General features: G+C 40.4%; 1 protein-coding gene across 2 annotated transcripts; it reads right to left on the bottom strand.

Annotated features, from left to right (window-relative positions):
* Positions 1 to 6,675: 6,675 nt before the first annotated feature.
* Positions 6,676 to 15,899, bottom strand: spdef (SAM pointed domain containing ets transcription factor). 2 transcript variants are annotated; one of them, XM_085408019.1, is made up of 6 exons: positions 15,576 to 15,899; positions 9,996 to 10,448; positions 9,100 to 9,297; positions 8,858 to 8,905; positions 8,453 to 8,587; positions 6,676 to 7,652 (listed from the first exon to the last, which is right to left on the bottom strand). In XM_085408019.1, the coding sequence occupies exons 2-6, from the start codon at positions 10,438 to 10,440 to the stop codon at positions 7,474 to 7,476; spliced, it is 1,005 nt and encodes a 334-aa protein (XP_085264145.1). In that variant the 5' UTR covers positions 10,441 to 10,448; positions 15,576 to 15,899; the 3' UTR covers positions 6,676 to 7,473. The 2 variants fall into 2 exon arrangements, with proteins under 2 accessions (XP_085264145.1, XP_085264146.1); XM_085408020.1 differs by lacking the exon at positions 15,576 to 15,899 and adding an exon at positions 10,702 to 10,841.
* Positions 15,900 to 16,294: the final 395 nt, after the last annotated feature.

Here is a 16,294-nt window from a genome sequence, read left to right as displayed (position 1 = left end):
CCCTGCAGAATTGGTTTTCCCTGCAGGTGCTGGGCTCTTCAAATCACTGACAAACAGTATCCCACATTCTTGATTTTAGTTCACAAACACTTGTTGTAATAAATAACTACTCCTGACATTTTGGAAATATTAGCTCTTTATACAGTAAAGCATAGCTAGACTGGCCATCGGGCATACCGGGCATTTGCCCGGTGGGCCGCTGGCGATTTTTTGTTTTTATGGGCCGATGGATTTGGTTTTTTTTTTTAGGAAGGGTATATATAATAAAAGGTGTTGGATTGGCCAATTGGTCATGATCGACTCTGGGCTGGACCTATTACAGCCGAGGAGGCCGGATGCACCCTCCCCCTTGTTTAGCAATCACGTGATTTTCGCGCAAGGCATGCCGGGAACTCGTGGCAAAACAATCCAAGTACTGCATCAAATGCAAGAATTTGCAGCACCGCAAAACGTTCATTCTCCGGTTCCAATACCTTCTTGTTTTTCTTTGCCGCACAAAAAAGGAATGTACAAAACAAAAGGAGAACAATGCTGGTCCGTACAAAGACAGACTCGACGAAAAGACAAAGAAAAGATACGAGTGAAAGGGTCAGACCCTTACTAGCACACAGAGTGGACAAAAGACGTCAGTGTGCTGCCCAACTTTCACGGTTCTTGGAGTGAGTGCATACACTCATGAAGTTTAGTAACTTCAGGTCACTGCAACAAGCCCAGGTACAGTTTACCGACGGATGGGTACAGGACCTTGAAATGCACCGTGTAGAACGAAAGACCATCGTATGAACAAAGGTAAGTTTACCAGTCTCACATATCGTCGTCATAAATACACATCCGTTAACCGTTTATTAATAGGACCTTTGAGCTCAACCGTAATTAATTAGTAGTGGAAATAATTTCTGGTAGCATTACAGAAATGTAGCAGTAACAATAATATTGTATGTTGTAATCGTACTGGACAATGAGTGATACAAAACAACTTTTTTATCCTGTGAATAAAAATATATGTTTTTGTCAGTGTACCATGGTAATAACAGAAGCGAAACGCAATATTGTGTCAGGACAATTCACTATTTATGCACAATAAATAAAGGAGCATAGCGCGACAATTTCTGTTCAGCGCCAGACTTGCTTGTAACCTATATCACCAATTATGTTAAGAAAAATGACGCATTAACTACTACAAAACTCTGACCTTTGTGGGAATGCTTGGAGCAGACTAACCTGTGAGCTGGAGTGTTCTGGGACGTTATATTTGGTATATCCAGACCATCCGTCGGCTCTTACTTCGGAAACATGGCTTAAAAAATTTCTCTTCAACGACGTAATCGGATAAAAAAAACAAAACGATCTCTTTACCCGTCGGCTTCCCGTGGCTGTCATGCGACCGGCTATTGCAGTTAATAATACAACAGCGTCTTGCCATTTTTTGGGTTTCTTTTTAGTACCTCTTGCCACAAGTTCCCAGAATCCTTTGCGGTTTTACCCCTGAATGACGTCACATATTCAATCTTTATCCTGGTGGGCCGTCTCTAGTCAAAATGCCCGGGCCGATTTTTTGTCCCAGTTCCAGCCTTGCAGTAAAGTTACAGTGGGATTAGGGTTGCCAACTCCCTGAAAAATAAATAAGGGACACCTCGTGGCCAGGGCCGGGCGACCCAGTTGTCTTCACCCTTCCCAGTGTGGTGAATTTTCTAGCTCTTTTTTTGTGTGTGAAATTATTTTTTTTAACCCTTTGACTTGAATTTGATTTAAGTAGATGTGTATTCTTTGTGATATGAACACATGTGAAACAAATGATCATTTAGCCATTTATTTTTAGCTCAAAATGACAACATTAACACAGTAAAACAGGTCTCTTTCTTAAACAGAAGCCTGTCATGCTTAACTTTTGAGAATATAAGTAAATCTTTCTTTAAAAGAACTCTGTCCTGCTTAACTTAAAATAATAGAAAACAATAGAAAGAAAAATATTCTTGTAACAGTGCACATTTAGTGCATTTAGTACAATCGGCTTCAGCTGAGGTATTATTTCAGCTTTTCTAATGCTAATCAGCTGCTCCCGTTTGTAAACCCGCTTGTTCCCATGATTACGCATCTTAACTCATCATCATTATTCATCTATGTATTACTTTTATGTATTAGTCATCTATTTGTTGTAATCATCTATCCTTGCAGTCGTTTATTACACAAAATAAATTATATTATCACACTTCTGGCCACATAGCGCTGATATTCATTGCACATGCCCATATTAACTTTTTCCAGCCAGGTGTTTTCCTTTTCCCATTCTTTCCTTTCTCTGAGGGGAACAAACATTGCTGCTCTAACGCTGGGCTCACACTGTGCGGTTTTAGGCCCATTTTGAGCCGATTTTTGAGTGATCGGACCGATTTTGGCCTTCATCGTGTAGTATACGTGGGGTAACGAGAAGTGATTAACACCTCACGACCAGCTCCCGATCATCAATCGCTCGTGAGCCGCTCACACTGCGCGCGCGCAAACACGTAAACGCCGTGAAAAAGACGGAGCAGCACGGCTGTGCAGCGTGTGATCTGGACACAAGCGATGGAGGCACAACTTGTAGAACTTTGAAAAGCTCATCCGAGCCTTTTCGATGTGGCCTCACAAAATTATCACGACCACAACAACCGTGAAAATAGTTGGATCTACATCGCTGCTAAATCACAGCTGCCTGATCATGTTTTTCATTAGCAATTTAGCAAAGTTGATGGTGGTGGTGTGTCTGTGTGAGTGAGAGACAGAGAGAGCGAGCGACAGATTTTCTGTTATAACCTTAATTTTATGGACGCACAGTGTGAGCACTCAGGTCGCATCAGAGCATCGGGCGGTATAGTGTGAGACCCTGCATCGTGACCTACCAACTTCTAACCCCTGTGAGTCAATCGTGCAGTTTGAGCAGGAGCTGAATAACGTGACTGAAAAAATCGCACAGTGTTTGCCCAGCTTTAGGTGTACTGTCGTCCGAGACTTGCACCGCAGTGACGGCGTTTGTTTCCCTGTTGGCCATGCTTCTTGTTGTGGTCATCTGTTGTCTTCCGGTATTTTCTCCGTAAGCGACCTTTCCTCGACCAATGAGATGAGCGGTAATCTGAATTGTCATACTCGAATTGTCATAAGTGTGCTGTCAGCTCATTGGTCACAAAGCAGGAGAGGGGCTGGGAATTATGTTTTCAAACAAAGTGTTAATTCCATAAACATTTATAGACTACTTTTGATTCTCACTGTATTACGGGACAAAGTGCGTCCCTTATTAGCTCAATACGGGACGTGTACTTTTGTTTCTAAATACGGGACGATTCCGTATTTTAAGGGACGGTTGGCAACCCTAAGTGGGATACAAATAATATCAGGCTGATCCTGCCAGGGTTTGTTCCCTCGGTTCAAATCACGGACAAACAGTATCCCACAGTTGTTAGTGTTTTTAAACCCATTTTGCACAGAGGCATTTTTTGAAAAATGTATTGATAGCAATGTTGAATATTATTACACAGGGAAAAAACAACTACATGTAAAATAATTACACCATGACGCCTCTGCCTTTCTAAATAGAGGGACAGTAACTGCGTGTAAATGTAAGCGTGTAAAACCTGAAGATAGAGACAAAATACTGTTAATCTGACTATCTGCCATTCTGCAATTCCTCTCATGTAAACAATAACGTGGCGCACAGCGTGACGTGGAAAAAGGCACCTTTAACATTGTGTGATGAACTCTGTATTCCTCTCCACACATAAACCCCCAAAAGGAGTTTTAAAAAAATCTCAGTTTTCGGTGATTCCAAACGCCGTTTACGTGTGGACGAAACAGCTGCGTTTTCAAAATCACCCGTGTACGTGGGGACGCAGCGTAAAAGACTTAGTAGTTTATTTTATTACTACCTGCAGATTACTTGTATTTGCTTAATTGTTTATTAAATGTTTGAGGTGTGAAATAAGCCGCAATGGAGCAAAATATGGGTGTGTGTGGTTAGAGGATGTGTTTGTGCGTGCGCGCGGAGGGTGGGGGGATATTTTTCTTGTAAAACAAAGGGGGGCCCAGCAAAAAACGTTTGGGAACTAGATGTGTTAAACTGGTGTGAAAGAGCTAAATCAGAGTACATGGAACTAACATAAACTTCAAGTAATGTTCACATGAACATAGTTGTGGGGTGGAGCAGCTTTTAGTCTCCTGTGAATTTGTATCAGACAGATGTGATGTGTGCCCTCTAGAGAGTTTACAGGTATGTGTGTGCTAACACAACGCAGAGGAGGAGAGACATCAAGAATGATGTCAGAGCAGATATCGTTGCTGTCGATCAATTTGGGAGGGCTTGTAAGGCCGTTTCAAAACAATTTGTTCTTTTTTCTACAGTAAAAAATTGCTTTCGGCTGCTCATCGAGTCACAAGGGGTCATCGTGGTATGTAGCTCCAAATATTTGATTTGGTAGATTTTGACACGGTTCCTGGTGCAACCCCCCCCCCACCCCTCCCCCAGCCACCCAGGGATTTGTATCCCCTCCCACTGAATGAAAAAGAAATCAAATCAAATTCAAGTCTGAAAAGTGAAGTCATCAAAGGGCGAGTTCTTTGGTTGACCTTAATAAAAAAAAACTAAAAAAACCCAAAACCTTTTCTCGTAACAATCTGGGTTCAGTCACTAGTTTCACATCCTGCTGAATAAAATATGAAATTTATCTTGCAATGCCCGATCATTCTCAGAGTCAGTGAGGAGGATAATCAAGGATATGCTTATTGGGTAAAGGCCTACCAAAGCTGATGACTAATACAGAAGCTGCCTGTAAATAAACGGTATGTCATTACTGCTTCTTATTTAGGCGATATTGCACTTTCAGAAAAACACAATATTGGCAACAGGAATGTCATTGATCACCACATGCAAGCACATTTGCATAGGTTATGTGTGCAAAATGAATCATCTGTGTTATGACATATGGACATTGTGTCTCTGGGGGTTTGAACATCATTGAAAGGTTCTGGCAGAGACCAAGTATGAAATCGTATGGGGGAGTTGCTTGGCCTTTTTAGTGTTCTACTAGTGTTTTACTTAAGTGTAAATTAATTATTTATGTCTGGTGTTGGTGACAGCTTTCATTATAGTTTATAATATAAGACATTTTTACATCGCTTTTGTGAAAAAAGGAAACATGATACAAGCAAAGTGAGACTCATTAGCAGGTGTTTCCCAATTAGTGATTGTTGCTGGTGGAAACCACGAGAGCTGTGTAAATGTAATGCCTGGCAAATTCATTTGTAGATTAAACAAAAGCAGGCCTGCACCATATCTGCTGCCATGGGCCTAGCCTTGGTTTTTATCAACCATTTGGCCAGTCATCACACATCTATGTTCTGGTAAAGAAAACTCAGAAAAATTACACATTGTTTTTTTAAGTGCTCTAAGGAAGGCTAAGTTCATGTGCTACATTCTTGTTCCCTCAGGAGCAACAGAAAGCATCTGGCATGAGCAGGGTGACCCGGTGTCCTATTGTATTGCACATTTTGTTTTTCTCTCTTGGCTCTAGTTTAATTTGCTCCTGTTTGCAAAGTCAACATGTGAGTCACAAGGCACCTTTGGCTCAAAACACTGCCAATCTGTGGAAGAGCAGTTAACTGTTTTTACAGTTATTGGGACATAAAAGGGGAGAGAGTGGTGTAAGAATACAAGAAAAACAAAAAACAGCTGCATCAATACTTTGGGACCATGCGCAGCTTTAGCTCAAGCCGCATCTTGTCCTTCACAAATGTATTCTTTGTGCCACATTAGTTTGTAGAGATCGGCTTCCCAGGACCGTTTTGAAGGTTAGGTTTTTGTGCAGATCCCAATGGACCCTATAAAGAAATACTCGCCACAGCCACAATCTTTTCACCCTGCTGCCGTCCGCAACAACAGAACAAACCGCTACTAAAACTCCAGTGAGATTATGTGAGATTGTTAAACTCTGTGTCCAGACTTTATGGCAAGAATGACATGCTAAACTTTTGAAATTTTCATTTCAAAAGTTTACCTACAGTTTTGTTGTCATGGTGCAGTTGAATTATTTTTTATCTTGACTTTTTTGATTGTTTAACAGGTGCAGCAGTAAGTTGACACTGAGATCGTGACATCGTTTGACAATTGAGCATTTAAAAACAAAAGTTAACCCGTGACTCGCAGCGGTTTCTAGTGGTTGCCTGGGACCTCTCTGTGTTTCATTTGCATGTTCGCCCTGTACTTGCCTAACTTTATAAGTAAAAAAAACCCAACTTATTAAAAGTGCATCATGGGTTATCATAATAGAACCAGCAAAATGTTCATTCAGCTTATTTTTCACTTCATATTTTTGCCCTGCTAGTCTAGGTCTCAGCTAAAGAGGCTCTGTGTTTGAGGATATACTACTGAGTTAACTGGTGATCCTAACTTGGCTGCAGGTGTGAATGAGTATGACTAGTTGGTGACAGACTGGCAACCTGTCCAGGGTGTTCTCTGATCCTATGACAGCTGGGAGCTCCAGCCCTCTGCCATCCAAAGTTGCATAAACAACTAATAAAACAGAATGGAGAAAAAAAAAGAGTTTTAATAATTTATCCCGTGTTTCAAGTTGCCAACTAGTGCAATGACTGAAAAAAATCATTTCATATTCCAGGAATGATGAATTTGTGCAACATGTCACGTCAATTCTCAGGTAAAACTTTATTTTTATTGCATATTTTGTCTCCATTTGTATATGATTATTCATTTCAAGTCTTTTTGGTTTATTAAATTTTGAAAACTTTGGGTTTCAAAGACTCACAGCATTAATTGCAGTATACGGCTGTGTAAATGGACCAGGCAGGGTAAACTATATAAAGGTATTCGAAGAGGAATGCATCACACTTCAGAAGTTATACATTAGAAAACAAACATATATACAAGGGTCCCTATTACACTTCCACAGCAGGATTTGAGGCAATTCCTAAAAAGAGGAAGTCCATTTCTCAGGTGCTTCAAGATGAGATAAGAAGAGTTTCCTGTTCAGACAAAGCCAGTGCAGCTGTAGACGCTTTTACCGAAGAGCCATCAGTTGGAATGCTTTGATTTGAGCTCAAGATATTTGGAAATCACAATAGGGAAACATAAACAGGCAGATCATGCAAATAATAAGGCAGTTCATGTACTGTTTTTCTGTTTTGCTTTGTCTTTGTTTTTTTATTCTGTTCTCTTTTTAATTTTGCAGCAGGAAAAAGCCTCAACAGCTACACTGTTTTTGTCTCTTCCTGGCTGGCTTTGCACAGATAAGACTGCAGCAGCTGCCAGCTGTTACTTCAGTGTTGGCAGTCAGGTGTGTACCATCGGGGTAATTCAGTGCACATGTTCAATGTCACCTTTTCGTCTCAGGAATTAGGTGTTCAGGTGCATGGTGACACAATTTGTCTTTGTAATTTTCCGAGTTCCCATCTCATCATCCTCTGTCTTCTCCTCCCACTTTGCTTGCAGTCTCATACTGGGTGAACAAACTGGTAGACCAGTCTCTGAGACACGTCGGGCTTGCGGATGATGCCTTTCTTGTAGTACTGACGTATGGAACGGCTCAGCTTGTCGTAGTTCATTGCAGGTCGATTCTTTCGTTGTCCCCACAGTCTCGCCACGTGAGCAGAGTCTTCGATTTTGAAAATACCTGGTGGGAATCAAAAGCAGTTATTACCACACAACACAACACGTGCAAAACAGTGGATGATTACACTTTATGTGCACACATAAAAAGTCCGCCACTTGGACTCATATTTCATTTGGCATGCTTTTTGCCTTTCAGGCATTAACAAACCCAATAAGCGAAACCCTGACATACATCCGGCATTCATTCCATTGCGGTTTCACTTTAAATACGTTTTAACGGTGTATTCTTATTGTGTGTGGCTGATTTTTATTGTGTAGTGTTTGTACCATTGCACTACAGGGTGTGGAAAAAAAGGAGGGAGGCGCGCACACTCTTAGGTTCTGATTTAAATCTGCCTTAAAATAAGAACAGTGAATGAAATAACTATATTTGTTCTATTTACTAATTTTGCATACACATGGCCCCTTTATATAGTGTTGTCCTACAATTATTACTTTTAAATTGTAATAATGCAAATTTATTGAAAAACTTTACTCTCATTCAAAATTTCCTGTTTGTTTTTTGATTTTTTAAAATTAATGTGTCATGATTTTGGAGCTTCAAAGCAGTATGATGAGCCCATAAAACAGTAGATGAACTAATAAGAGATAAAAGCAGTTGCGACAAAAATTGAAATGTAAAAAAAATACATTTTGTTTTAAGCTGAAGAATAAAAGAAGAAATCACTTAAATTGTAATAGCACAATGTCATACACATTCTTCTGCTTTTATTTAAAAACACCAGGTAAATTAAGTTTTATTCATGTGCTCAAGGACTAAATAGAGCAAATAAAGAATAACTGAAATGAAAATGAAAGTACCCTTTTCTTTATTGAGCCAGCGAATGCAACGTCCATAGTTGTGGGGTTTGAGCAGGAGCTCTCTGAGAAACTGCCACAGATGAATAGGTTGACCTGAGCAAGATGAATCTGCCTCAGACCAAAGCTCCTCACTGCCTGCACAGCAAAACAAAACCATTCAGTCCTTAGGGTCATTGTGCATTGTTTCAATGAAAAAGCTCTGTACCGTGAGGGACCAAAAGATCAAGGAGCCCTTTAATCAGGACACTGAAAATACACAATGCAAAAGCCTGATTTTTCACTGAAATTCTGCAGCATATAGTTATTGGCGTCTATGTAAAATACAGTGTTAAAATTATACTGTGCGTTGGATTTTTTGTGTGAATGCAACTTGCATGACAGCTAATGCAAACATAAGAATCTTACCTGTAGTTTTAGTGTCTCCAATGGAAAACCGCTCTTTCATCCATGCAGCTGGAAAGTAAACAGATGCAGAAGTTCAAGCTAAGAAAAGGCTAGAACTTCAAATAATCCCACCCAAACACACATGAACGCAGTAATAAAATTTGCACCCGCTCAAAAGTTCACAGCAGCCAAATATCCGATAATAAAATCATCACAGGGGGTGCAGCAGGTTGCACATGTTGAACGTGTTAAATAAATATTACCTGACTTCCATATGTCCAGGTGTGCGTGCAGCGTGTCTCCACACTGCGGGGAACGCTGGTGAAACTCCTCCTCGCTCATGGCGCACAGATCCTTTCCCGTCAGCTCCTGGAAGGCCTTTCCCGCATGGGGCAATCTGTAGAGATGTTCAGTCCAGAGCAGCCACTTCTGGACATTCCCAGTGTTCCACTCTATCGGATCTGCAGGCGGAAATAGATATGAAATCAGTGAGAAAACTTCCAGCTGCCAATGCAATAAATGACCTTATCTTGGACCATTTCTTTAGTGACACTAATGTCATATGGATCAAGATAAGTCATTTATATATCAATATTGTTTTCACCTTTACCCTGTCTGTATTTTGTTTGCCTTTGACTCATAATAAATCTGCTGAAACCACAAGATAATCAAGCTTTTATGCCACAACAGTTTTAATCAGTAGAACAGACGATTGGGGATTGCATAGGTTTATAACAGCTAGAAGCCATACAATACATGAAAAACGCTTCCTCTGTTTGCTTTATGAGCAGGAGAGGCCTCGCCCTTAAGACTGTGTACACGTCTACTGGCAGGCAAGAACCATCACTATTACAATCCAGGAGTACCTTTGCAAAGGTCAGGATTAAACAGATCCTGGAGCAGGCAAACACAGCTTTGCGTCAGTAAGGATATGATTTAGGAGTTCTGTCATCTTGTGTCCACACAAATATGTGTTGATTTTGCGAGTAAGATCCAGTAGCTTAAGTATCTGAATCAATACTTCTATATTTGCAAATACAGAGAAACACTTCAGCATTTTGGGGGAGATGAAATATGTTTTGTTTAAGGTCAGTTTCTTTGTCAGCTATACGCTGTAATACACTCGCCACAGCTGCAGGTGTGCTGGAAAGCAGCCTACCTGGGGTGATGTTGAGCAGTTTGCAGGCTGTTTCAATGTCCTTCAGTACTTCTCCCACAACCATGCTCTGCACCTGCTCCAGGGATCGCTCCTCCTCCTGCCCCTCCAGGCCAGGAGAGATCCCCTGTTCCTGGCTATCAATGACCGGGCACTGCTCCGGTTCCTCCCGGGGTTCTACGCGGTTCATGGGTAAAGCCAGTGCTGAAGAGGCCTCTGAAACTTTCACCAGCCAAGTAGCATCTTCTGTGAGGAGCATGTCGAAGCAGGAGAGGTAGACGCCTGGCATGCCCCGCTCCAGGGCTTCCACATTTGGTTTGGTTTCCCCCATCTCCCAGGGGTCTTCGCAGCCTCTGCTTTGCTCCAGGATGGAGAGGGAGTCCTCTGTCATCCCAATCCGAGACCCATACGATGTGGTTTCTGGTACGCTGCCCACTGGGTTTGACATAACTGGTCCTGAGAGAGAGAGAGAAAAAGAAACACAAAAAGCCACATTAAACTTCTATCCTGTGAACTGCAAATGAAGTGAGACGTGATTTAAAAGTTTGTAACTATTCGGCGCAGCATAAAATCTGAAAGATCTCTCTGTCACATAAGCCCATGGTAACAGGTGTGCATGCCACTTAAATCTGCAGCAGACATTAGTTCATTTTAAGTAATTTAATCAAAAAAATATGCAAAAAAAAATCACGATTTAAGTCATGGTTACCTTTTCAAACAGTTCCTCTCCTTTGTTTCTCAAGATACTAAAATGACAGCTGCTTTAGTTTTGCAATGATCTCCATCAGAGTTGTGCATGAATGTGCAGAGAACCGAGGTTAGACTGTGCTGGTGTAGGCTCTATAAGAAGCTCTATAAGTCTAATGGAGATACTGACCCTCAAAACAGTTAAAACACACACAGCGCTGACAGGCGTGGGGCAAAATGGATCTGACTGAGTCTTATTTGAGGGTCACTGGCCCAGAATGATTCGTTTCATGGGGGTAGGTGACTTGTATTGAGACCCGAAACAGCTCTGCTGTCTGCCCGGGCTTTCAAGGTGCCGTCTCTGCAGCCCTCTGTCTCCACTGTCAGCTGGAGATTTTAATCAAATCGAAGTTAGATAATGTGGAGAGAAGAGCGTGCATAAAATCTGCCCAGCCAAAATGTCTGTTTTATGAAGAGCAGGCTTTATGAAAACAGCCCTTTAATAGGAGGTGGCCTTTAAAAGTGTACACCTATGAAGGTTTGTAAGCTGTAGCACAAGTGTAATCTTGATTATGACACCCATAATGCTTACCTGCCACAGCTGGTAAATGGGAGGACATAGCAGCAGGTTATCAGCAGCTGTGGCTGATGCCACAGTAAAGGAAGTAAACTCCCACAGAGTACATGTTCAGGGAGAGTCACCATGTAAATTGTCAAAGTGCAAACAATTAAAGTCTCGTAAAATTTGCAAAAGTGATATATGGCATCCACCGAGTCAAAACCAACAATAAGGGTAACTTTGAAATAAACCACAAAGACATGAGAGCTCTCGAAAGAAAAAGAATCCATTAGTTTGCAAAGCTTTAACAAACGTGAATTTCTCAGCCGTGCTGCACTGACCATGGTCTTATCTGTTTTGTTGTTTATGCTGTTTGTACCTTTGATTTTTTTCCTGCTCTTGTTCTTGTTAAAATGCTTTTACTTGGCATTATCAGTTCTCTTATTTTAAATAGAGTTTTGTTGTTCCGTGTAAGGTTTTCCCAGTTTAACCTGTCGTCATTTTATCACCACACACACACAATACGAGCTCAGAAACTATTCTCTCCTTCCATTATCAAAATAAACCAACTCAGTGGAGAATTATTGTCTGTTATGTGGGATTTCAGATTACACACTACCTGAAGCTGCTGTATGAACAGGTCTCCTATTGAGGTCAGGCGCATCAGCCTGCAATAGGAAAACCTGGATTGCGTGGCTATATTCACCTAAAAAGAAATGTAAAATCTGAACAAGCTAAAACTGTATTTCCACTATTGCCAAACACAACTAAATGAAATTTCAACTGCAAAAAGAAAACAAAACCCCCTTCTAGCTCTTGGACCTCAGCATGCCATTGATAAATAGCATCCACAGTCTTCCTTTTATCTCTAAACTTCTCGTAAATATCACCCACAATGCCTTTTACTCCATCAGTCTGTCAGATTAAAAGCCACTGGTATCCAAGCCTGCTGCTGTGTGTCAACTCTGCTCTGTAACAGCTTGCGCTAAGCCCATTAGCAAAGCAAATTTAGCCATATTACCTTCTTCCAAAAGGAAGCGGGGACACCAGAGAAAGACACAAACACCCACCCCTGCAGAGAGGGATTAAGGCCCTGACTGATCTCTAAATGAGTTTGGTCAAGACGCTGATATTCATTTCAGGAGCATTAGTTTGCTCCATTTACTCAGCAAAGTCAGCCTTGGAATCAGAAGGAATGGGACTCCATCCATGCTGGCGCCCTCCCTGGGAACCATATTTTTTCCACCTGCTTGGTCTTATTTAACATAAATACGATGATTATGTGAGGTGAAGTTTGTATCACTGTCTTAAGTTTTGTATGGTTATAGCTGCGCAAAGAGATTTTTGTTTTTTTTTATCCAAATTGCCCTATTTTTATGTGGAAAAATTCTTTTCCTAAAATGAAAGTGGTGAAATTTCCAAACCAGTGGAGCCAATCTAGCTAAATATTAACCTTCGAGCCAATTCAGCATTGTTGAACAGTTTTGTGAAAGAAGACAGGTAAGTGTTTAATTTATAGTTAATGAGTAGTGATTAAAACAACTCTAAATGTCCGGTCTTGTTTAACTTGGATGAATCCATTCAAGCACCAAAAAAAGAGAAAAGGTCAGCGATTAGATCTGATGCCATCTATCAAGGCATAATCAAAACACACTGAGTGCTATGCTGGTAGCGTTTCAGTCTGGTATTAAAGAAGCGTATACAGCCAAGAGTGACTGTTTGCCATGTGACACCCCCCCCCCCCCCCCCCCTTTTTTTTTTTTTTTTTCCCTGTTCCTCATGGGAAATTTGGTCCTGCTCATGAAGTCATTGTTCAGAGAAAAACGGAAGGAATTTCATCTTCTTCTTACTTAATATGACTGTTGCTCTGAAAGAAACGCCTGCTGGTTGGAAGAGGAGATTTAGATCTGCAGATTGCTCCCTTAGGGGATTTTTTATTGCAGCAGTGACATGTGCAGGTGCTCTGTTCACGTTATAAATTAGCTTCAGTTTATGTGCTTATTTTATGAAATGCAATAAAGGTTTATTTCGCGTGCTTGTACTTACATTGGCTTATAATACTGATCCCATTAAACTCTGTTTTTAACAAATTTTTCCAACCACCAACACTGCGAGGGGATGTATGGTGATTCATATCTGCTGTTAGTCAGGTGTGCAGGCATTAAGCCAATATCAAAGGAAAATGGCTTTGATGTTGGTCTAAATTAATCTTGACAAAGAGTCTACTTAGAGCTAATTATGCTGGTAATAAACCTCATTTAATTGGGGTTGGACCTAAAGATTGGAAAACTTGAAAATGGGATAAAAAAATAAACCTGTCACTGTTCTAGCAAAGACAGATATAAGGGCAGCCGTTACGTGGCCTCGGGCGTTTTCTTGAGCGCTGGGTTTAAATTGTAAATCATCACAAGATTAAAGAAAGAAAAAAAAAACCCAAACAAGCAAAAAAAACAACAGTTTTTTAAATTTTAAACACAAGGATGACCCTTTTCATCAGCTGCCTTACAAAGTGTGATGATATATGTTATTTGAGACACAATTCACAACTCATAACTTTATCAGATCATAGCACACACTGGCAAACAGGCACTCTGGTTAACCTTTAAATGCTAGAAATAAAAATTAAAAACAAAACAAACAAAGAAAAAAATACAGAATCTATCGGACAATTTCGCACTTGACCCAACATAACTGAAATCCTGCAAGTCTGAGGGAAATGGGCTGTGAAGCCACTGAAGAGAAAAACATGTAAGAAGGAACAAGGAACAAATCTCTATGTATAACAGGGCATATGTAGAGGATTTGGTTGAACCATCAACTTGTTTTTTCTAGATGCAACTAGATGCAACTAGTTCATATTTGCATATGACCAGTTCATGGAAACATGAATCTTTTACTTTTTGTTTATTTAATGTAATTTTTAAACTTGTGTGGGTTTGAAACTTATTGCAAATCTGAAATAGCTGTCAGCAAACTGTCAGCGTGCTTCTTTAGAAGAGAATCCCGGATCATTTTCAGTCTCCCGAGCGATCAGAGGCAGCAGATTGTTCATGAGAAGTCAAGTCTCACCCTCCTCAATGGAAGTGAAAAAGGAGCTAGGGTTTGTTCACTCTTTACACAATCATCACTGTTACCTTTCACGTGTACTGATTGCAAAGCTATGAAATTGTGTGCCATTATTTCTGTGTTTATATGATATGATATCTGTTTCAAAGCTTTAAAAACACTTTTGACTTCAGACCTGGTCCGACAACCAGGAAAGAACTACTATTTGATTGTGTAAAAACCTGCCCCAGTATTTCACACCAAACCTCCTGAATCAAGTAACCAAGTATTGCATGAAATTATCAGGAGATGTGGTTTATATATTTTGATAAAGGGAGAATAGCAAATTTTGGGGGGGAATAGAAAGGTCTTTTCTGTTTTTCTTACCCCACTGTTTGTACAATGTTATTACGTGTGATTATCTGTGCTATCTTGTTATCTGTGCCATGAATTAAAAAGAGATGTTAAGATTTATATAGATTCTACATTTAAACTGTGGCTTTAAACAGAGACAAAAATAATTTCATACACTTCTATACTAACAAGGTCACAAGGCCTCTGAGAAATAATCGATTAGCTTGGCATGAAAAGGAATATAAATGCACCTGTACCCTTGGAAGAAACAGAGCAGACAATCCTTCTGTTATTCCTCTTTGGAATTTCTCTTCTTTCTGTCTCAGGTAGTTGCAGTCGTATTTGATTTCCACCTTTGAGTAAAACCACAGTGAAATCCCCCGTCTCATCCCGCAGTGACAGCAGAAAGAAATCTGTTGGGTTTTTTGTGTTTGTTTCAAAGTCAGTCTATTGCTGTGGTTTATGGCATCTAACTGACAACAGCATTTTATCTGACCACATTTTGCATATTTCCTTTCTGAATGGAAACTTTCAGATTTGCATGAGATTTATGAAAGAAGAAGAACAGGTCTCAGTCTCTTTTTTCCTTTTATATTTGACTGGGTATTTATTTATTTGCTTAATCTAACCTGCAGTTGGTTCAGGAATGTTTGAATGTTTCTTTTTAATATTTTTACTCTTAACTTTCATATTATGAACAGGGAATGTATTTAATAATTAAACCTTTCCCTTTAATAACTGTTGCTTTTTAACAGAGTCAAAATCTCTGGACTTCACTAATTAGGTTACACGACCTGTTCAAGACTACTAAGAAAACTATAGACACACACACATATATATCTCAGATATACAGCTTATGTCCTATAAATAATGGGCCTATAATAAGATTGTGCTACAGAAACATCCAAGACCCTGTTTAACAGAGAGCAACGTCTTACCCCAGCAATGATGCTCTGATGTTCTTGAGTCAATGACTTGACTGGATGCTGGCAGATGCAGTGTTGTTTCCAGCCAGTGGCCGGTTGCTGCCTGAAGGTGAGGCGCAACAGGCAGCGGGCAACCTTCAGTCGGCTTCTTGCTGGTGACTGTCACTGAGCCCCAAACCCAGGTCTCCTCAAATCTTCTCAGGCTTTTTTGTTTGTTTGGTTGGTTGGTTTTTGGTTTTGGCAGAATTATACTTAACCTGAAAGTCACAGACTAAAACACAACTGCACACTTAGTTCAAGTGGAAGCACCTGCTACGGGTGTGTTCAAAGTGAAGCCAAGAGGACTAGTGGCTGGGTGAGTGAGTGCAAAGGAATTCCACCTCCATTGACTGCAATTTATATTTATAAGGCAGCCATGTTTACTTATGCAGACAACTCTCTCTCTCTCTCTCTCTCTCTCTCTCTCGCTCTCCCTCTCTCTCTCTGTGTGTGTGTGTGTGTGTGTGTGTGTGTGTCTTTGCTGATTAGCTCAGACCTCCTCAAACACTGCAAGCCAACCTTAGTGTTTAGGTGAGAGAGAATTCAAAGCGATCAGATTAAATAAATAAAAATTGCTGTTTAAAGTAAGTGATTATGTAGCCAAATACAAAATTTTAGTTAGGAATACTTTTCTTATCACGTTTCCATGTGTTGCTGGTTTTTGTTTGTACTCCTACTTTTTACTTCACTAC

This window comes from Rhamphochromis longiceps, linkage group LG5 (assembly GCF_057381845.1).
Source record: "Rhamphochromis longiceps isolate RC_006_pf linkage group LG5, R_longiceps_female_GT1.1, whole genome shotgun sequence".
NCBI lineage: Eukaryota > Metazoa > Chordata > Actinopteri > Cichliformes > Cichlidae > Rhamphochromis > Rhamphochromis longiceps.
Note: the sequence above shows the minus strand (reverse complement) of the source record. Positions and strands in the feature narration are given on the sequence as shown.

Coding starts and splice junctions, on each gene's coding strand:
- spdef (XM_085408019.1), bottom strand. CDS start 10,440: ATGTCAAACCCAGTGGGCAGCGTACCAGAAACCACATCGTATGGGTCT. Junction 8,588..8,857: donor TGGAGACACTAAAACTACAG/GTAAGATTCTTA, acceptor TTTGCTGTGCAG/GCAGTGAGGAGCTTTGGTCT. Junction 7,653..8,452: donor CTGGCTCAATAAAGAAAAGG/GTACTTTCATTT, acceptor GATTCCCACCAG/GTATTTTCAAAATCGAAGAC.